The sequence below is a fragment of the Helianthus annuus genome, chromosome 2 (assembly GCF_002127325.2).
Source record: "Helianthus annuus cultivar XRQ/B chromosome 2, HanXRQr2.0-SUNRISE, whole genome shotgun sequence".
Lineage (NCBI taxonomy): Eukaryota > Viridiplantae > Streptophyta > Magnoliopsida > Asterales > Asteraceae > Helianthus > Helianthus annuus.
In genome coordinates this window covers 66,811,680-66,834,362 of record NC_035434.2, presented here as the reverse complement: position 1 = coordinate 66,834,362, position 22,683 = coordinate 66,811,680, and the positions used below count along the sequence as shown (strand labels likewise).

The 22,683-nt window shown below is 35.9% G+C and overlaps 2 protein-coding genes and 2 long non-coding RNA genes across 6 annotated transcripts; 3 read left to right on the top strand and 1 right to left on the bottom strand.

The window, feature by feature from the left end:
* The first annotated feature begins 3,358 nt into the window (after positions 1–3,358).
* Positions 3,359–4,949, top strand: LOC110904467. 2 transcript variants are annotated; one of them, XR_002572544.2, is made up of 7 exons: positions 3,359–3,498; positions 3,599–3,643; positions 3,743–3,801; positions 3,985–4,147; positions 4,246–4,330; positions 4,510–4,563; positions 4,661–4,949. It is a non-coding gene; the product is annotated as an uncharacterized LOC110904467 (long non-coding RNA). The 2 variants fall into 2 exon arrangements; XR_002572547.2 differs by having other exon boundaries at positions 4,442–4,563.
* A 1,231-nt stretch (positions 4,950–6,180) lies between these two features.
* Positions 6,181–7,358, top strand: LOC110904483. Its single transcript, XR_002572549.1, has 5 exons — positions 6,181–6,216; positions 6,318–6,453; positions 6,726–6,918; positions 7,020–7,084; positions 7,327–7,358. It is a non-coding gene; the product is annotated as an uncharacterized LOC110904483 (long non-coding RNA).
* A 5,194-nt stretch (positions 7,359–12,552) lies between these two features.
* Positions 12,553–15,474, bottom strand: LOC110918234 (dof zinc finger protein DOF5.4). 2 transcript variants are annotated; one of them, XM_022162582.2, is made up of 2 exons: positions 13,305–13,569; positions 12,553–13,214 (listed from the first exon to the last, which is right to left on the bottom strand). In XM_022162582.2, the coding sequence occupies exons 1-2, from the start codon at positions 13,308–13,310 to the stop codon at positions 12,699–12,701; spliced, it is 522 nt and encodes a 173-aa protein (XP_022018274.1). In that variant the 5' UTR covers positions 13,311–13,569; the 3' UTR covers positions 12,553–12,698. The 2 variants fall into 2 exon arrangements, with proteins under 2 accessions (XP_022018274.1, XP_022018268.1); XM_022162576.2 differs by lacking the exon at positions 13,305–13,569 and adding an exon at positions 13,773–15,474 and having other exon boundaries at positions 12,563–13,214.
* A 5,412-nt stretch (positions 15,475–20,886) lies between these two features.
* LOC110893196 lies at positions 20,887–22,179 on the top strand. The gene has a single exon (XM_022140314.1). It carries the CDS (start codon positions 20,887–20,889, stop codon positions 22,177–22,179), a length of 1,293 nt encoding a protein of 430 aa, XP_021996006.1.
* The last annotated feature ends 504 nt before the right edge of the window (positions 22,180–22,683 follow it).

Here is a 22,683-nt window from a genome sequence, read left to right as displayed (position 1 = left end):
GGTAAGTTACTACAAGTTTTCACAAAAACTTCAAGTTCATGATGTAGTGTAATTTACTTGATTTTGGCACTTGATAAGTGTTGAATGGGTTGTTGATTGTTGTGATGATTTTAAAAGAAAATAAACACATGTTTTGAAAACATGGGAAACCTCCATTTTTAGGGGAAACTATGTCAAAATTTCTATAGAATTTTGACACTTAGAAAAATATAAGTTCTGGTGAAACTTATTCCCTAAAACATTTACTAAGGTTTCCCAAATTTTTTTGTGTAAACTTCAAGTTAAGAAATGATGATTTCTTCAAGTAAAATGTGATATTAAGTATGTATATTTTTGAGAAAAATATATATATTTATTGATCACCAAATTTTGTGCTAAGTGTATATATGTATTACATATAATAGTGTATTAGGACTTGAAAATACACTAAATACTCCTAAGGAGTAAAAATACAAAAAATACACATACAACATGCATAGACAAATACAAGAGAATATATTTATGAAAATATATTTCTTAAAAGATTACGTAACTTGGACAAGTTATAAACTTAAAAGGTGTTTTTGGACAAAATACATAACTCGGGTGAAAAATACAAGATACTTATATTTATTTTTGAGAAAATAATATAAGTAAGATACATAGTTAAAAATATGAAATATTTTTAACAACAAAGAACACATACATAAAAGATGGTGACTTGTACTTGTGCGATACAAGTCTAGTGACTAACGTTAATAAAACACGTATAGGTCACGGCACTATATAAGCAAAACCCGGTGAAGTTCACGGCGCAAGAAACGCAAAGTTGTGAGTTCATGCTCCCCATTTTCTTTTAACTGTTTTCAATTTTATAACTTCAGGGATGAAGTACCTGTTACTAAATGTTTACAGAAAAGCGAGTTCATGTCCCCACTTTTAATCTTTTACATACTTTTTAAACTTGGGGAAAATACATGTGTTATGGTATGATGGATACAAGAACTAAGGAATGATACTTGAAATCGTGTCACGAATAGGGTACCATAAGCACCATTATTCGTGTACATACTAAGACCGCAGAACAAAAGGTTAGATCTAATGGGTTTTCGGGCAGCCACACTCTTGGTGAAAACTAGTACCAAGTAGTGCTTTTGTGTCTCAGTCGTGAATCGACAACTAGAAAAATGCCTATGGTTTGGATGCTTCCTATGTAGTGTCACGTGTTAATGGCTTTGCAACCCATTAACAACCTTGATACATACAGAAATACTTGATTTATACAAGATACATACCATGTTTTCATACAAAGTATACAAATGTTTAATACAAAAACTGCATGAATTCACACCAACATTATGTTGACGATTTCCAAAAACTCACATGTATTTCAGGTAACTAAAGTGGATGTGCGTGCGGTCTTACTCTTGCTCTTGGATATCGTTTATGTTTGTCTTTGAATAATGTTGTAAACTTTTCAGACAACGTATTATGATGCAATGTAAACCCCAAACTTAAACTATGTTTTCAGTTATGTAATGTTATTGGCATTTGAAGTTATTTTTACGAGCATGTAATCTGTTTACCATTCGTATGCAATGAGAACCTTTCATGATCACACCTCGTGCTTCCGCCTAAGAAAGGGGTGTGACACCTGTAAATGGAGGGGTTTGGACCTTGTATAGTAGCCGGAAACTTGACCTGCAAAACAACAAACCGTTAGGCTCGCCGCAGAGGTGGGAGGGCCACTCTGCGACCACCCTCCGGCGTGAGGATAAGTATTGGTAGAGAGAGAAAATAGGGACGAAGGTTCATAAAATCGTACTTGGCTTTGTACTTGATGAGGTATTTATAATGGTCAACTGAGATGACGTCATTCGTCCAGACGCACTTGAGTGGAGGTTCGTCCTCGGAGATATGAGGGAACGGACATCTTAAAAATGTCCATTCAGGTATGGTTCGGTCCGCCCCTAAGGATCATATCCGGCCTCGGATATGTATCTTCAGCCGCGTTCTTAATGAAGCAACGCGGTGGTCGGCCGGTGATGTTGATGAAGCGACGCAGTGGTTTGAGTTGAGTTGAAGCGCCGAATGGATTACGAAGAAAGGATATCAGAATTCGGAATATTGGGGTTTCGGTTAAGAATATGACATATTCCTATTTATTTAATAAAATTTATTTTTGTAATCTATTTAATAGGGGAATATTGAACGTGGGAGGAATTGTGAGTTTCGTAACTTCCGTTACAAAGAAACGACACGACCTTTGGGATAAAAAATAGAAATGACACAACTTAGGTTGATATTTTTATAAGAGTATAATTAATAAATAGGTAAGTAATTGTGCCACTGTTACAATTTTAAAGTTAAACATGTTTTCCTATTTCTATTATTTACAGCATCGTATTCTATATTTTAATATGAAATTTAAAAAACAGTAATAGAATATAATATATAACTAATAGTATTAAATCCCTTCCTATATTCCAAAGTTGATTAACAAAATACGGTTTTATAATTTCAAAATATTAATAAAATTTGAACTTGTAAGCTCTACATAGAAAACAAAAATCTAATTTATAATAAAAGATTTCAAATAATTTCACATGACATTTTCTCCTTTAATCTCATAAATTTTATTTACATTTGTTTAATTTAATATATTTTCTTTCAATATTAATAACTAATATATATATATATATATATAGGGTTAGGTTAACGTACAAATGCTCTTATCGTACAATACGTACAGGTCAATCTCAGCCGTCAAATCTTCATCCCGCATTGAAATCGCATGTTGGTTTTTTGTAACAATTTCACATTTTTTTAACATGCGATTTCATCAAAATTACCACATGCGAAATTGTTACAAAAAAACAACATGCTATTTCATCAAAATTATCACATGCGAAATTGTTACAAAAACCAACATGCGATTTCATCAAAAATTATCACATGCGAAATTGTTACAAAAAACCAACATGCGATTTCAATGCGGGATAAAAGATCTGATGGCTGAGATTGACGCGTACGTATTGTGCGATAAGGGCATTTGTACAGTACACTTTCTCTCTCTCTCTCTCTCTCTATATATATATATATATATATATATATATATATATATATATATATCTATACTACTTTAATAAGCATATAGGAAGGACAAGAATGGTCATTTGCCACTTTACAAGTCTTTAAAGCATATTGTACAACCAACTAAAGCATAAATTGTTGAATCTGATAAAGCAACAAAATTTTGGGCGGCCAAACACAACACGCGTACTTACTGGGCGGGCCAAATTTTGGCAGTTCAAAAATTTCATTCAAAATTCAAACTGCGTTCACTTAAATCACGTGTATCTCTTTCTCTCTCCTTCATTCTCTCAAAACCCTAAAATCCATAGCCCGCTCCCCTCCCCTCCCCTTTGCACACACAAGCCAGTACAAACACACACGTTTTTGTGGAAATCAGAAGCATGAAGCTTTGGTGTGGTTGCAATCGAGGGGAAAAAGATCGAGGTAGGTTTATTTTTTTTCCTGCTGAATGTTTTCTATTGTTTGATGGAAAGGAATCCAACAAGGCATACTTAATCAAGGCTTATGCTTTTGCATTTCCTAGGTGTAACCGCAACTGGATGCTTAAGTTTAGGAAAACAAGGGTTTGGTAAGTAGAGATTCCGGCGATATATTGCATAAACAAGCTTTCTATAACAACAAGGTAAGAACCAACACCAGTAAAATCATTTATTTTATTCGATTTTAGGTATAATAGGGTTTTGGTTGCTGTTTTTCAGAAGTAGAAGGCGGAGGTGGCCCCAACTGGTTAATATTTGATTAGTTTTTTTATGGGTGTCAAAAGCTTAATTGCTGACCATTTAAGTTTATATATATATATATATATATATATATATATATATATATATATACTCGGTTTTGATTTCTAAAGGAATGTTTGGTTGGGACGGGGTCATGGGTTTTGAAGTGATCTATTTAAGATGGTTGCAGATATGAAGCCTGCATTTATCAGATTTCCAGGTTTATCTATACTATATAAGAAGATGAAGAGAGAGAGGTTGAGATGGTTTCTGTGCTCTGGAACTTCAAAGAAGAAGAAGATGAAGATATGGGGATGGTTTCCATGCTCTGCAACCTCAAAGAAGATGAAGAGGTTTGCTGTGTAATTTGTTCCGAAAGCCTACTCGATTTTTAGTTTTTTGTTCTTTAAGTTACTCTTTACCATATAGTTTTTGTTCTTCATAATATTAGCTATCACCTATGAGCTTCAGAAGATATGGGGGATGGAAAAAGGAGAAAGTGTTTCATAGAGAGTTGACTACTTGACTTGGTCAAGGTACGATATGTTTCATGGATTGTTCAAATGCTTTTATACATTATTTTAAATTTGAATCTAGACAAGGCATTTGTTGTTTTAATTTAATTTGATTCTTCATACAACTTACAGTTATCTGTTACCATTTTGGCTCCGTTCTGTTGGGTTCTTAAGATTGCTTCTTAACATTGCTTTCTCAGTTGATATGATATGGTCAATAAAATTCCACTCATGCTGGAAATTCTTTCTAAAGAGTAAGCATTTTATAAATGACTTGATTATATTATCTTTAACAAGTTAATTTATTAACCAAACAATGTTCCTTTTTGTGTTTGTCTTTTGAAATTATAGATTAGGACCACAATTGGTTGAAGAATGCTATGATTTTTTATACTTGGCGTCAACAACTCACAATATTTGGGTTCGAATCTTTTACAAGTCTGGTGGCATGACTGTTTTAGGACCTCGGATTCCAATCTTAACGGACGGTATATTTCATATAAATTATAACCGAAGTGTATTATTTTAGTTTCAAGGTTTGAGTATCATATCTGGATATGGATTTAATATTCCTGAAATGTATTTATGTATGAAACATTCCCTCGACACAGTTATAAAAGAGAACTATTCAGAATTGTCATTAGTGGTAAGCTCATAAGTTATTGTAACGTCATAGTTTGTGTATGTATTGTAATGCTATAAACTAAGATGTTATTAATTGTTCATGGCTTTTTGTTGCTGGTTACAGTAGAGGTGTACAAATCATTTTCTTTTATTTTTAAACAGGTCCGGTTTTTAACCAAACCAGTTATTTTTGTGTGGGGGAAAACCGGTTTTTTTAAAAAACTGGTTCGGTTTTTTAACCGGTTTTTCACGACAGGAACCCAAAGTGGTATAATAACCGGTTCGGTTTAAAACTGGTTTGTGCCAAAAAAACCGGTTTTAACTGGGACCAGTATACTAACTGGCGGTTCAGTTTGGCTAGAACCGGTTTTAAAAAACCGCCAGGTTCCGGTTTTTTGTTTTCCCGTTTCGGTTTTAAAACCGGTTTTTTTTTACACCTCTAGGTTACAGTACTAGCAAAGCTATCAGTGCTTTTAAAATTGAGGGACTTCATCTTCTATCAATGATCCTACACTTGGTATATGCTATATGTATATTTTATATTAAAATTATTCAAAATATTGTTTTTATTTCACTATTCAGATCATCACTTGCAGAAGATGTAACCTAAAAGGAACTTTGTTTTGCTTGCTTAGTACTATTAGACACCTGTGCCTGAAATAGTTTACGCAATGAGCGACAAAAGTTGGATGACCTTTGTATGTGTAGGTGGTATTGCCTTTTTGCAAAACCCTGTTGGTAAGTTTTGAAAATACAAGAAAACTTTGCTGCAGTTTTTTTTAATAAATTACATGTTATATGTTGGAAAATTTCTACAAATTATTATATATAATAGAGAACTTGACCAAGAACTTCATAGCTAGGAGTGCGCTAAGTGTATATGGGCAAGTCGAGCTGGTACATAGCTTAACCTAGAGGTGTACAAAAAAACCGGTTTTAGAATCGAAACCGGGAAAAAAACCGAAACTGGTTTTTTTTAACCGGTTTTATAACCAAACCGCCAGTTATAGACCGGTTAGGATTCTTGGTATTAAAAAATCGGTTAATAACCGAAACCGGTTTTAAAAAAACCGGTTAAACCGGTTAAAAACTGGGTTTTTTTTGGCAAAAAACGGTTAAACCCGATCCCAACCGGTTACACCGGTTATTGTTTTCGACTTGAAAAACCGGTTACATTTATGCCCTTCTAAACGGTGGTAGAGGTCACACTTCAAGAACGGTAATCAATAGTGCAGATCAAAACTTGTCATCAGTTGGTCCAAATGTGCCGAGAATCTGCCATGGTATAATTAACTCAAACTTTAGCTCTCATAGATTAATATCTTTTAACTAATAAAATCTTGGTTTAAATTTAAAAATGTGGTTCCTTGGTTGCATTTTGTAGACTCAACGTTGCTCTTGTGGACGATTTGTAGCAGCTCCTACAACAACGGTGGTGGTTGGTGTCCAGACGCATTTCTGGTGACTTCGGTTTAGGGTTCTGACAGTCTCATTTTCACTGTTCAGCTCGATACACAGAGGTAAGATTTGATTGCCTAGATTTTGTTTAGAGGTAAGGTTTCTAAACTGGCCACTTGTTTTGGTGTGGGTGGCTTCACAGGTTCTGTGATTCATGAACACTTATAAGTATATAAATAAGTTGTGCCTTGCGTATAAAAAGCGGCACATTTATGAGCCTGTTGTCTGGGTGCGCTTCACTCTGTTTAAAAAGCCAAATGTTGCGTGCATATTTTATTTCATTTCAGTTTGGTTAATTTTTTGTGATCTTTTTTGGTTTCTTTGTGGTGTGCAGGGACCCATTGATGGGTATTTAATATTGAATCGTACATACAGAGGTGCAGCAACAAAAAGGCCACTCCTTTTTATTGGAACCAGTGAACATATGGATGAATTTGAACTAATTGAGATTATGTGCAGCGATTTAATTTGGGATTTTGTTTTTTGGGTAGATATTTAGGTCTACATAGTTAAAGACCCTAAAGGAGGTAATTCTAATTTGCGCAATTTAAGCGTTTATTAATTAAAGTTCCCTATACATTCTTCTTCTATTTTGTGCTGTTCATGATGGGTGTTTTAACGGAGCCAGGTGCCTGATTTGATTAATCGTGGGGGGAACTTCATTGTGGTCCGAGTCTAAGCCGACTTACAAAGGTATCTTTCCTGATGAATACAGCTTTATAATTGCGTCATTTGTGTTTAGCTGTGAACTTTTAAAGTGTTTTTTTCTTGTGTTTAACAATGTCAAGTTTACTGCTTAAAAGGTTTACACAACCAATTAGTGTGTTTTTTAAAAAGACCCTAAAGGAGGTGTTTTTTAGCACATGGACCTGCAATTAATGTGAGGTGTGAAACTTTTTTATTGCAGCCAAATAAGGTTTGATGTTTTGTTGCAGGTACATTATTTGGTGTATTTGACCCTCTTGACCGTTAGCTTTTTGCACCCGCTGAAGAAGAATCTTGGGAATAGCAGCGGTGATATAAAACCTGTTTGACACATTTCCCATTTAGCTATAAAGAATCTTGGTTTAACACGAACAGAGAAGCTTTTGGATTTGTTTCATGGAAAATTGGGACTAAATGTTGACCCTATATTCGATAAACTAGGCTCCTAAGATTTCAAGCTTTTGTCTATGTTTCTGTATATGATTTTTTTTTCAAAGGGCGACCATATTTATGTTCATGATCACTTAATTCATGTGGAACAAAACTTGTTCTTTCTTTATTTTTATGAAATCACCCTTATACATTCCCATTTAGAATAATCTTATAAATAAAATTGTAATATATTTTCTGTAACACGGTAATGTGTTTCGATTATGGATACATAATTGGTTTATTAGACAAGTTAATTTATAAAAGAAATCGGAGAGGTCAAACTGTGAATCCAAATTCGTTAGTAGCGGTTTGGTTCTGTTTTAATTTTCAACGGTTTGGCTTTGAATTTTGACTATCAAAATCAAAAACTGTTATTAACGGTTTGACTCATGGTTTAACCCAAAAACTGCCCAAATAGGACCAAGAACACCCCTAACCATGACGGTTCCCTAAAGCTATAGGGTGTGGTCATGACTCTCAAGACCACCATTACCCTCTATGTTAGCGCTATGTCACCCCATTCTCATCTACCATTCAAATCAACAATGTGGTCATGACTGAAACAACCATCCCTATTTTTTTTTTAAATTTATTTTGTGTAAAATATATTTAACTAATTAAGTAAAGGATGTGCATGGTTGCCATGGTTTAATCCATTTTAACCGGGTTCCCTAAAGGGGTGGTGTAGGACATCATCCATCAATATAGGTGACAATCCAAGACCCATCCCATGCCCCCATACCCCTTAGCCTAGGGGGGAGGGGTGTTGCATATAGTGGTAATCCAAGACCCATCCCATGTCCCCATACAAAAAGAAAAATTCAGTATCGCCCGAATGTCTGCCGTAACACGTGGGTATCATGATGATAACTAAACCAACTACTTGCCTGTTTTATACTCTTGTTTTTAATTACATCTACTTCTTTGTTTTGCACTCACGTTGTAGATAGATCACGTCGAAGCTACAACTAAAAAAATTTACCCAAGTATATCACCAAAGAATTGATAAACTAACAGAAAAACCAGTACCAACATATCACGAATAAGAAAAGTAACTTAAGTACTATACAATATATCACGAGACGACGGATAAACTAACAGTTAACGAGTATCCTATTGTAAATCGTCACTCCCGCCGCATCGCGCGGGTAAATGACTAGTATATATATATATATATATATGTAGAAATCCGCTAAAATAAGAACCACCTCCAGTTATAATAACCGTGAGAACTACTTGATCTGGGGCGAGTTGGACCAAAATTCATTTTGATAAACGTAGATGCATGTATTATAAACACATTTGTAAAAAAAAATAAAAAAAATGTCGTGTGTGTAGTTTTGAGCACCACAAGTTTGGGTTACGGGTACCGTAAATTTTATTTAAATTTTACGGTACCTGTAAACTCAAACCTGTGGTGCTCAAAACTACACACACAACTTTTTTTTTTTTTGATTTTTTTACAAATGTGTTTATAACACACGAATCTACGTTTATGAAAAAAAATTTTGGTCCACCTCGTCCCGTACGGTGTAGTTCTCACGATTCTTACAACTGGAGGTGGTTCTCATTTTAGCGGTTCACTATATATATACATATATATATATATACATATATATATATATCTATATATACATATGTATGTATATATATGTATGTATATATATATAGGGAGAGGATTATGAGAAAACTAGATATAAATGAGAAAACTAGAAAACTAACTAAAATCCACTAAAAAGGAGGGGGATGAAGACTTTTAATGAAGGAGGGGGGACTTTTAATGAAGGAGGGGTAAAATTGAAAAAAAAATATATAAAACTTTTCAAACATTTCCCATTTCTCCATACGTTATCATTTTAAAACAAAAATGGCACCATAAGATCACAAATTTTCTTATCTTTCATTCAAGTATATTCGAGCATATTTTTTATGTCATGAAAAAAGATTTATGGTGTCGTCTTGTTTTCAACACTATTATTATAGTAGTGCACATGTGCAATATAACATGTACTACAATTTTATTACATGCTTAAAATTAGCTTTTTGAGTCTAGTTTAGCTTTTAGGGTTAGTTTTTTTGGAGGTTTAGGATTAGGTTTTTGGGTGTGGGGGGGGGGGTTAGGTTTTTGGGGGGTGGGGTGGGGGTTTAGGTTTTTTTCGGTTTATGTTTAGGGTTTAGTTTTAGGTTTTTGGGGGGTGGGGGGTTTAGGTTTTTGGGGGGTGGGGGGTTAGGCTTTTGGTGGGAGGGTGAATTTAGGTTTTTGGGGGGTGGGGGGGGGGGTTTAGGTTTTTGGGGGGGTGTCAGTGGGGGGTGGGTTAAGTGGTTTAGCCTTTCCGTATTAGTGCACATGTGCAGTAAAACAAAAAATATATATATATTTTTTTTTGAAAATTTTTTTCCATACATAAAAAGTAGCGATTTTTCTTTAAAAAATTGTAAAAAAAAAAAATTGGTATTTTTTTAGGTTTTTTTAGTTAGTTTTTTGGTTTTCTCATTCAAACTAGTTTTCTCATGATCCATCCCCAATATATATATATATACATACATATATATATATATATACATATATATATACATATATATATACATATATATGTATGTATATATATATATATAGGGTCAGGATTTAGAGAGAACGGTGAAAAGTGTGAGAACGGTGAGAACAATTTTGGTGGTGACATGTGGCATTGATACTGAATTACACTAAGAGGTAATATTGTCAAAAAAAAACCCACTCACATGAACTGGTTATTCAAATAAAACGCCATAAAAGCACCCATTTCAGAAAAACCGTCATGAAAATGCCCAGTTAAAACGGCATAAAACACCTAGTTCAGAAAAACGCCATGAAAAAACTTAGTTTAAAACGCCATAAAACACTCGGTTCAGAAAAACGACATGAAAATACCTAGTTAAAACGCCATAAAAACACCTTGTTCATAAAAACGCCATAAAAATACATAGTCTAAAACGCCATAAAACACCCAGTTCAGGAAAACTCCATAAAACCCAGTTATTTTTTTTCGAAAAGTATATCAATAGTATACTCGTTGGAAAGATAAAAAAACGCTGAGTTTTATGGTGTAATTTTTTTCGAAAAATAATCACATATAAAAAATTTATTGTCGTTTAAATATGATGGGGGAAAATAACATGTGATTAGCATGTGCACCTTTGTTTGGATCTTCTTATTTTACCCCTCCTGTTAGTTCCAAGACCCCTATTATTTACAAAAATGTCACCAGTTCAATCTCAGCCACAAACCACTAAGATCTTGTAGCTGAGAATCGTTCTCACCGTTCTCACACTTTGAGACGTTCTCTCCTGATCCTGTTATATATATATATATATATATATATATATATATATATATTTGGGAAGGTTCATTGGGGAACACTAAAAAAGTGGGGAACAGCGGGGAACCGACTCAAACGAACTCCGATTGGACTCATTCCAACGGCGTTGGAACCGACTCGTCGAACCCTAACTAAGATCTCTTAGCCCTGAACCCTAAATCCTAACTCCTGAACTCTAAACCCTAAAGCTAAAAAATAAGGCTAAAACCTATGCTAAACCGTAAAATCTAAGCCATAAACCCTAAAAGCTAAACCCTAAAGGCTAAACCCTAAAGCTAAACCCTAAAACTAAACCCTAAACCCTAAAGCTAAACCCTAAACGTTAAAGCTAAACCCTAAGGCTAAACCCTAAGGCTAAACCCTAAGGCTAAACCCTAAAGCTAAACCCTAAAAGCCAAACCCTAATATATTTAGGGGTTAGGGGTCATGAATTAGGGTTAAGAGATCCTAGTTAGGGTTCGACGAGCCGGTTCCAACGCCGCTGGAATGAGTCCAATCGGAGTTCGTTTGAGTCGGTTCCCCGCTGTTCCCCACTTTTTTAGTGTTCCCCAAAGAACCTCACACTATATATATATATATATATATACACATATATATATCACTTATATTTATCTAATCTAAATTTAATAAATAACTTTAATTAATGTCATATTTCATTTTCTTTTTCGATCTATTAATAATTAATAATATTATTAATATCTAAAGCTAATATCTAATAAATTATTAATATCTTTTGAATTAATATAAAAGGAATTAATTCACAAAATATTAAACTAATTAAAGAATAATAAATAAATTGAAACCGTGTCATGTATTATGCATATATTATATAATATATTCTACAAGTATTTAACAATTAACTAGAGTTTACTCTATTTTTAACGGCAAATTTGGATCACTGGCGCACCACTGGAGTATAATAGTGCCACCAGTAGAACCACCCGATCATACTCATATCCACTAGGCATAATGCCTATATAATAGGTTATTCAAGTTTTACAAAAATAAAATTTTTAACTTTTTTTGTAATTTGTGGTGTTGTACCCGGAGATTCTTTTTTCTTATTTCATTTCTAACCCAGAATTTTTCTTCTTTTGCAATTTAAATATTTTTTTTTTTACTTTTAACCCAAAGTTTTCATCTTTTACAATTTAATTCCAACTCTTTTTTATTTTCAATTTTGGTCCACCAAACTTTTCATTTTTTCCAAGTTTTTCATTTCGTTCTAAATTTTGTGAGTTATCGCACCGCAGCGTGCGTGTGGGGTTCGACATTTTTTTGTATATTTTTTTCACGTTTGACTGGACTGTCGCAACACATCTATTTTCCTCTGTTTGACAAGTTCGTCGCAATGCGCGGGACCTGGATTGACTTAGTTATTTTAGTCTATGTTTTACGTTTCAGTTTAATTCCTCTACAACGAGCATGCCTGATTCAAAGATTTTACGTCTACTTTTCGCTCAGCGTTATTTATTTATTTCCGTTTTAGTTATTTCGTTTTTACGAGCTTTTTCGGTATTTGTAGTCGCTGAAGGTGATATTGTATTATACTACTTGACACAAACAACCGCTACAACACAATTACTTAATACTAGTAACAAATATATAAAAGCATATGTCAATTTGGTTTTGGATATCAAAAAAACAGGAATAAATCCAAAACACTTTTCCAGAATAAAAATGAAAAAAATCAAAATCATGCATAACATTATTCTAAACCGTGTAATATATTAAGTTTCAAAAAAAAAAAAAAAAAAAAAAAAAAAAAAAAAAAAAAAAAAAAACCGTGTAATATATTTGTTACCTCGGAGATATTAAGGAAGGTAATTAAGATGCCCAAGATTACCATCATCATCAACATCACTCCACCGACTTTGACCCCAGTAAGATTCATCAACACTTCCAGTCAGATCAAACAAATCTTCACCAGCACTATTCCGACGATCATCTTTACCGTCACTTCTCATGTTCTCTAACCCCATATCATAATCAATCACACCCGTCTGATCCATCATCAACGGTGACCATGTTTCCGGCATCTTCATATCTGTCCCGGTGTCCGTCCACTGAAACGTTTCAATCACGTTTCTCACTGGAGAATGATTCAACATCACCGGATCGAATGTTTCGACCGGAGACGGAGACGACAGAATACGTGCTGATAATTCGTTGAAACTAAACAACATCTCCGGCGTTGAGGTAGTGGGATCGCTTGCCGAAACCTCCGTAGTGTTCATATGTGTCGGGGGGACTTTTGTATTCTTGGTCGTATTGCCCGTCGTTGTGTTGGTTGTAAGGGTAGAGCAGTTTGTAACTTTTGAATCTAAATCCTGCAAAATCGTAGGTATAGGTTCTTTATCAGCCGTTAATCCCGTTATAAAAGAAAAAAAAAAAAAAAAAAAAAAAAAAAGCTTACACACCCCCATAACCTCTTTAAATTCTGAAACGCATAGGCGTAGCAAGGAAATTTTTCCTATGGGTTCGGAAATTTTCTAGGTTTGATTTAAAAGATTCTACAGGTTTGATGGCGAAATTTCTTCAGGTTCGATGTCAAAATACACCTATATATAGAACTAATTTTTTTTTTATAAGGGTTCGGCCGAATCTATACCTTTCTATGTAGCTACGCTAGTGAAAGGTGCAGGTATAGGTGACTTATAAGATCGGGTAGATTTATTTAAAAAAATATGCTTATGCACTACCATGACAACTTTAAATCCTTAGATATAGGTGATTTATAGGAGTAGATTAGGAGCTGCTTTTTCTATAAAAAAAAAAAAAAGAAAAAAAAACTCCTATGCACGAACACTAACGGTTTTAAATTCTGCAAGGTGCATAAGCTTTATAGAAGTAGATTAGGAGTAGTTCTAAAAACAATGCTTACGCACCACAACAACGGCTTTGGATTTTGGTTTACCGGACCGTTTAGCTTTCCTGATGCCGCCACCAACGGGAATGTTGCGTAGGACGCCGCCTTTAGTCCAGTACCGGCGGCAGCTCTTACAGAAATGACGAGGCTGAGTGAGGTTGTAGTTGTTATAGTAACAAAATTTTGTGTTTAGCGACTGGCAACGTGGGCACTTTAGATTGTCATGGTGGTGGAGTATCGGCCTTCCGTCTACCTTTCCTGCGAATAAACTGCCTCCGCTGCCGCTGCTACTCCGAGAGGAATGTATGTCGTGCATTTTGTTTTGGTTATGGTTTCGGTCAGTGTTTAAGTGGTTGGATGTGTGTTGTTTACATGTTTAAGTGGAGAATGACAAGACGAGTGGGTTGTTTGATTTACACGGTTAGCCTCTTTTCTTAATTAAGTAAGCCAACATTTTTAAAGTGATGAATTTGAATTCTACATTTTGTTGGTTAGTTCTTGATTTTTTTTTTTTTTCAAAAGGGTATAGTTGAAAAAAGAATATCGGTTACTTCTAACATTTTTTTTTTTTCAAAAAGGGCACAGTTGAAAAAAAAAATTATTAAAATGGTTATTTGAAATTTATTTATCTAAAGGGGTATTGGATTTTAATAATCCCAAGTTTTACTAATTGGCCGGTAATAATCCCAACTTCAAATATTGCCTACAACAGTCCAAACTTGTAAGATTTTGGCGACCAATGATCCTTGTCGAACTGGGTTAGTTAAATGTGACGTGGCAGGTGACGTGGCAGCTGACGTGTTTAAAAACTTAAATGTTGGAGGCCTATGTGGATGCAGATGTGTTCAAAGAGTACAACACCCCTATTTAAAAGGCATTTTAACCCTAATTTAAACCCAATCCCTGAAATGTCGACATCATCCTCTTCAATAAGCTGCCCAAACAAAAACCCTACCACAACCACCCATTTCCCACCACATAACCAGTACCACTTCACCTCCATCTATAGCACTGGAAAGTCCAGCAACCCAGAATCCAGTCAAAGCCATCGTTTTCTACTATATCTGAAAATTTGCAATAGGTTATAACCTTCCAAATAAACCCATGCGATAAAATTTCCCCATATCTACTTGAATCGTCCAAACAAAGAAGACCCGTTTCTTTTCATCCCGTTTCTCTGGCAAAATCTAAAACGGAAGCTCCGATGAATCCGGAATTGATGCGTTGTTTTTGTAATCCCCTGATTAAACTTCAATCAATCACAGCCAATAACACCAAATCGAATCCATGTGTTTCACGTTCAAATTCTGTCCAATTTGATTCTAAATTGAAATCGTTGATTTATCGGAATTACCGATTCAATCAAAATCTGATCCGTTTTTAGACTTATTACCATATAAACCAACTCGGAACTATACTGGAAACCTTTTTCTCACAAAACTCACATCCCCATATTCAAATTTTATCCGTTGTGAAGACTTCAAGATTTCGGTGATGGTGGTGGGCGGTGTAGATGGAGGTGAGGTGGATATGAGGTGGTGGTGGTGGTGATTATGTGGTGGTAGATGGGTGGTTGTGGTGGAGGTTGTAGAGAGAGAAAGTAGAGAGAGTGGGTTGGTGGTGGCTAGTGGTGGTTTGGTGGTGGCTGGTGGTGGTGGAGGTAGAAAAGGGTGAGAGAGAGACTTTGTTTGGGCAGCTTATTGAAGAGGATGATGTCGACATTTCAGGGGTTGGGTTTAAATCAGGGTTAAAATGCCTTTTAAATAGGGGTGTTGTACTCTTTGAACACATCAGCATCCACATAGGCCTCCAACATTTAAGTTTTTAAACACGTCAGCTGCCACGTCACATTTAACTAACCCCGTTAGACAAGGATCATTGATGGCCAAAATCTTACAAGTTGGGACTGTTGTAAGCAATTTTTGAAGTTGAAATTATTACCGACCAATTAGTGAAACTTGGGATTATTAAAATCCAATACCCCTTATCTAAATGTGTGAAAATCACTTTTCTAATAAGTTCAAAGAACTCACTTTTTAATAAATATTTTTTCAACTACGTCATTTTCAAAAAACTCTAGTTACCATATTTAGATTGATTATAGTTTAAGAGCTTATTGATCATAAAAAAAATATATATATGTATTTTGAGTTCTAGTTTATCTTTTGAAAAGCATAAGAAGGGGATGGCATCACACCAAATTGGGTTTTGGTAGGGACCGTCGTCATCCATTCGGGCATCCCAAACCGGGTACTGGGTTCGGGTTGTGCTTATCGATTGAAAAGTTGTAGGGTCGGAGAGAGAGAGGTAGAGAGAGTATTGTGTAGGAAGAGTGAGGATAGTGTTAAAAGGTGGGGTCCATAGTAGTGGTGATACTAATAATGTGTTTGGTTAATTTAGCGTAAAAATGAGTTGACAATGAATGATTGGTGGAATTTCAAGTACATTCGGGTTGTGCCCCGGCACTCTGATCCGAACTAAAAAGATTATTGGTAAACTGAAAGTCATGTACCGTGGTTCATCTAAATATTTATACAATATAAAAATTGGGTTAGATTAAGTAAAATGAAAAGTATGTAATAAAATGGATAATGAGTTGGGAGTTTGTATTGATTTATCCTTAGAGAAAGAAAGTGAGTTTTAAGGGTAGAGATCTAGAATGTTGCATGTTAATGAGGCAAATCTGGTTTTTGGATATGCTATTTCATTGGAGATGCTCTGATTGTGTTTACATATAAAAAAAAGTTGGACCTAAATTCCGCGGTTTGATTAATATTGCATGCTAATGTGGAAGATCTAGATTTTGCATATCATATCGTTTTCAAAGTAACCAAAAGATATATTGAAAGTTAACATGTGATTAGAGTTTTGTGATGGCTATTAGTTAGGCAGGTCGTACTTCTCGCTATATTAAGGCTATTACTTAGATAGGTCGTACAATGTTTGTTTTTTATCAAAACAAAAGTTATTATGACTTATTTTATTTTATGAACGTGACATGTTATCCGATTACAAGTTAAAGTGCTACATTTCACATCTATTTATTTAGGATCGTTAATTTGTATATGCAGAATAATATTTCAGGTAAAACCGTTCAAGTAAGAAAAGGAATTTGGATGAACTCAAGAAAAACTTGTCTAAAGTGAAGCTGGGAGGTAACAAGTTGGTGATTAATGTGGCTCTTTTCGCTAGAGAGAACGGTGATATTAGGTAGAATACGGCGACTGGGGGAGGACCAAAGGTGCCAGGAGGAGGCCAAGATAATTTTCAGGGAGGATGTGGTGGTTATTCTTACAAACAGATCTCATGCGGGAGTGGAAGTGGAAGAGGATGTGGTGGTTATTGATCCTTCTGTGATCTCCCTATCTAATCTTGTCGGGAAAGCGGTAGTTGGAAGAGCATTGGGTTTCAAAGAAATTATGCTTCTTAGATCGTCCTTATCTTTAGCTGGGTATGAGGAGGCTAACATCCAGTACCTCGGAGGGCTTACAGTGTTAATTTCGTGCCAGAATGAGGACAAGATAAAAGGGATGTTAGACGATAAAGAAGCGTGGAAGCGATGGTTTTCAACACTATCCCCTTGGATAGGTCAGCCGTTGCCTTACGAATGCCTTGCATGGATCAACATTTATGGTGTTCCACCCCATCTCGTTTCGAGAGGTGTTTTTGACAGTATTGGCAGTAGATACGGTAAGGTGGTTCAACCTTCTCAGTTCGTTGAAACGGATGCTGATCTTACGTTCGACAGGCTGGGGATTTTACTTGACTCAGGTAATAAAATTGATGGTGTCATTAACCTCAGTTGGCAAAACAAAAGGTACAAGATTTGGGTGGTCGAAGATTCTGATCAATGGGTTCCGAATTTTTTAGAAGACGATGAAGCATCGGTTGCCGTTTCATCGGAGGTGGGAGTATTCGGGGAGTTTTCGGCCGGAAACCCTCCGGGGAACGTTCGATCGGGTAATATGGTAGACGAAAAGTTAGTGCGACTTTCCGATGAAAAAGCTGAAAAGAATATGGAGGATCTCGAAAATGTTAATCGGCAGCAGGTTTCCATGCAGAAAGAGGATGTTGGCGGTTGTCACACCCCAACCAATGGCGGAAACATCGGGATGAGACGAAGTGTGAAGATTGCTCGAGACATCATAACGCTAATAATTGTGACAAGTATTTAAATAATCCGATTTCATTTCATAAGATGAATTGTCAACATTACAAGAAATTCAAATACAACAAGTTTAACAAAATAACATGACAACATAACAAAATTGATACAACATATTAAACCCTAACGTCTATATGTGTATCTAGGCCTCAACGCTACTTCTTTTCTTAGCAACATCCTCATCAACCTGTAACATGTTTAAAATAATTCAATGCAAAGGCAAAGGCAAAGGCGAGTATACAAGTTTGATACATACATAGTAAAAGATAAGTTTAAACAATTCCTCATAGCAAGCATGTGATTCAAGATAAACATTTAAACATGGCATGTGTCTAACATATCAAACCAAGGAAACGCAATATGCTCATGACATTACCGATGATAAAGGGCGGGTCGTTAATCCTATAGCGCTACATATGTCACGGTTTGGCTCGTACGAAGTTAATGATAAATTCAACACATAAGTTTCACCCAAGTTTAAAGTATCAAGCCATCACGTATACAAGCATGTTATAGGAATGTTCATGTGTTTAAGCAAAATGTTCATGTGTAAGTTTTTGATAAGTAAACATGTTATACCCCAAAAGTGGTAAAAATAAAAAGGGGAAAATACGAGTATACTCACAAGGCTTGCATATGCTTTCCGATTATCCAATTATTGACGAGTAGAGATTTAGAGTCCGAATGTATACGGGTTAAAGTTCAAGTATGTTTAGAGTCGAGATTCTGTGTTTAAAACAACATAAAAATAAGATATGAGAATAACATGGAAAATAATCATTTAGTACATATGATGCTTGTTCTTGACACTAGGAAACTCGAAGGAGTTTAGATGTTTTCATGGAACAAGGTTCCATTAGAATCGTGACAAGTTATCATAGTCTAGGATGATGTAATCTAGTACCCGGACATATGAACACTAGTTCATCATCAAAGATTCGATTATTCGAATAATATATTTAGGTTATATAATATATGTCCAATAGTTCAAGCATGAGGTAGAAGATTAAAATCTTCATTTTGGTACCTCTAAATGTCATAGAAATCATGTAGGAGGTAGGAAGATCAAGTCTTCCATTTAGGAACCTCTATTTGTTCACCACTACACTTGATGTAAAAAAAAACAACCAAGGAGGGTCATGAACATACAATAAAGAATAAGAAATATACACACTAACTAAGAGAAATCATCAAATCATGTAAGGATTGTATGTTTGGACAACCCAAGTTGTTCCATAATCACTCATGTATCAAAGACAAAGTTTGACATGACTTGTGGGTTAAAAACCCTAAACAAAACACCAAGTTTATGAGGTTTAATCCTCTGATTTTTAAGTGTCTCAACCTTGTTTTTAAGCCTAACCAACCACTAAAGTGTTGTAAGCATTAGGACATAGGTTTGAGATGAGATAGACTCAAGTTTGGTAAGAAATAACAAGGATTTCATGAAAACAAAAACAATCAGTGGACTTTGGAGCCTTTTTGCTAGAGTTCCAGGGACTTATTTACTGTGAAAAACCTATGGAAACGTAGAGAAGGTCAATACAAAGTAGTAGGAAAAAGAATCGAGTGAATCGGATAAGAATTGAGTGAGTTATGCTCATTTTCATGAAGGGGTGTCAATCTGCTCGAACCCTTGCTTTCAGCTACGGTTTGGAGGATGTTTTGAGAGTTTTTAGTGTTGCAAAAGTGGTAGGGAGGCTGGTTATAAGTGGTATTTATAGGGGGAAGGATTAGGGTTTCGATGGGTTGGACTTTGTAAGTGTTTAGAAGGGGTTACACCTTGAAACTAGCCCACAAAACCCAATTATATGGGGCTGAATTTTGCTGAATTGGGGCTGCCATATTTTTTTATTTTTTTAAAACATTATAATGAGTAATTTTGTTAATTAAGTTGTGTAATAATATGCAACAATGTTTCCCCTAACTTGTAACAAGGTGAAATATGAAATGAAACATGATTTAACTAGGTAAAAAGTGTAATGTACAAGTATGTAACATGTTTGTAAGTGACAAGTATTTGTCACATATTAGATGATTAACCGTTGTATAATTAAGCATATTATTAGGGGTTTTTAGGTATCAACAATTTGAGGACAAGCATGGACATGCATCGTGAATAAGTATCGTATAAGTATGAATTACAAATAAGGATTCGATGTACAATGAATTCCAACGTATGAACATGTATGAATATGTAGATGGTGAATTTAAAGAAATACGAATTTTATTTATGATCCAAGTCTCGGATTTTACAACGAAAAGACGACTACAATAATACAAGATTTCCAAAAATAGCATTACAAGGCGAGCTTTCTAATTCTGGAAAGTATGAAAAAGCAGGGCGTTACAGTGGTGGCTCTGTCTCCAAAGATAAGGGTGATTTGCTTCATGGGAATGTAGGGAAGGACTTTTTGGTCAATCATTAGGTGGGGCCCTGTAATGTTCAGGTGGGGGATGGGGTTTTTGACAATTCCTTTTCTTTCAAAATTGGGAAGCCCAATGACTTTTGGCCCAGTAGATTCAAGGAGCTTCCCACTAATAACAAGAAGCCCAAAAAGTCATCAGTTGGGCCAGTATCTGTAAGTGATGATATTAGGCCCAAGAAGCGCTCTAGATCTTTCATGGAAGGTCGTTGTTCTAATGGGGGGAGGTCAAGAACAGAGGTTAATGGGGGCAACGGTTCAGAAAGTGGATTCGAAAAATATTTCTTTGATTTGAACAACTTAGCTTCTGTAGACGCGACCGAAGCCATCCAAACGGTCGATTCATCCACTGTGGAGGCTCAGACGGCTGGTGGGTCAGAAGGAAGTGGCGGATCCGAGGGAGCAGAAGGTATTGAGTTGTCGGAAGTTGAGAAGGAGGCTTCCGAAACAGTCGCTATTGGCTCGAAGATTGGAATTGATATTGCTGGCCATGCGAATCTTATCAGGAACTCGATCAGTTCAGGTATTAATGTGGTTCGCCTATGAATATATTATCTTTAAATATTAGGGGTATTGGGGGGTCGAGCAAATCTGGTTGGGTGAAAGATATGGTTTCCGAGCATGGTATTTCCTTCTTGTCGTTTCAAGAGTCCAAGTCGGTCGGTGTTTCCGGCTCCGAGATTACTAAGTTCTGGGGAAAGAGTAATTTTGGAATGGATTTTGTCAAGTTTGTTGGGTTATCGGGTGGATTGATTTGCGTTTGGGATAATAAGATCTTCCATCAGATTGGTGGTTCTAAAAACAGACACTTCTTGCATATAAAGGGTACTTTGGTGGGTTGTGACTCCCCTGTCAATGTCCTTAACGTTTATGCTCCTCAAGGGATCCCGGCTAAAAAGAACTTGTGGGAGGAGTTGAAAGTGATAATTGATTCTAATGACGGTCTTTGGGTTATCTCGGGGGACTTTAATACGGTTTGGTTCAGAGAAGAAAGGAGGAATTGTGCTTTCAAACAAGTTTGTGCAAACAATTTTAATGATTTTATCTTCAATACGGGTCTGATTGAGTACAACATTAGAGGCCGAGCTTTCACTTTTTGCTCGGATAATGGCAATAAGCTCAGCAAGCTCGATCGTTTCTTTGCGAATTCGGATTTTTTTAATTCTTGGCCAGCGGCTTGTTGTCGAGTATTACCAAGACTTTGGTCAGACCATAACCCTATTCTTTTGGTTTGTCAGACTACGAATTTCGGTTTGTGCCCGTTTCGGGTATTTAATTCATGGTTTGGGAAGCAAGGGTTTGAGGAGGTAGTGTCTAAAGCTGCTAGCGAGTTTCTGACGCTGGAAGCTCTCCCAGATGTGAGGTTTATTAAAAAACTTCAGTTTATTAGAGACCAGCTGAAAGTATGGAAGAAAGATATAGCCCGAAAGGAAAGAGAGGAGGTGGAAACCGCGATGGAAGAGAATGAGGTCTTAGAGACTCTTCTTGATTCTAGAGACTTTTCTGAGGAAGAGGAGTGGGTCTTTTCTGAAAATAAAAGGATTATTCGTGAAGCGGAAGAAGCCAAAGTTATGGACCTCAGGCAAAGATCTCGCGTCAAATGGGCGAAGGAAGGGGATGAAAACTCAAAATTTTTGCATGCCATGATTAACAGCAGGAAAGCGAGTAACACTATCCATGGCCTTGAAGTGAATGGGGTTTGGATTTCCAAACCTTCCTTAGTGAAGAAGGAGGTTTTCCGGTTTTTCAGAGACAAGTTTGTGGAGGTTAGTGTTATGTGTCCGCGTTTGGTGTGTTACCAGTTGAGGCAGATTTCTTCTTCAGTAGTCGCTTAACTGGAGACGCGGTTTTCGAAGGAGGAAATTAAAGCAGCGGTCTTCGATTGCGATAAAGATCGAGCTCCCGGGCCGGACGGATTCAATTTTAGATTTTTTACTCACTTCTGGGACTTGTTTGAAGAAGACTTCTTTAATATTATGGCTGCTCTCTTTGAATATGGAAAGTTAAACATGGGGTGCGGGTCGGCGTTTATTGCCTTATTCCCTAAGGTTAAAGATCCTATGGGTTTGAGCGATTACCGACTAATCAGTCTGGTTGGAGCTATTAACAAAGTCATGTCTAAAGTTCTTGCTAACAGGCTGAAGCCGGTCCTCGACGAGGTCATATCTAACTCCCAATCAGCCTTCCTTAGGGGAAGATATATTCTGGACGGGCCGCTAATTAATAACGAGTTGATGTCGTGGTCTAGAAGAAATAAAAAGCAGGTATTTTTCTCAAAGTTGATTTTGAGAAAGCTTATGATAATGTGAATTGGGGTTTTGTCTTGGATATTCTCCAAC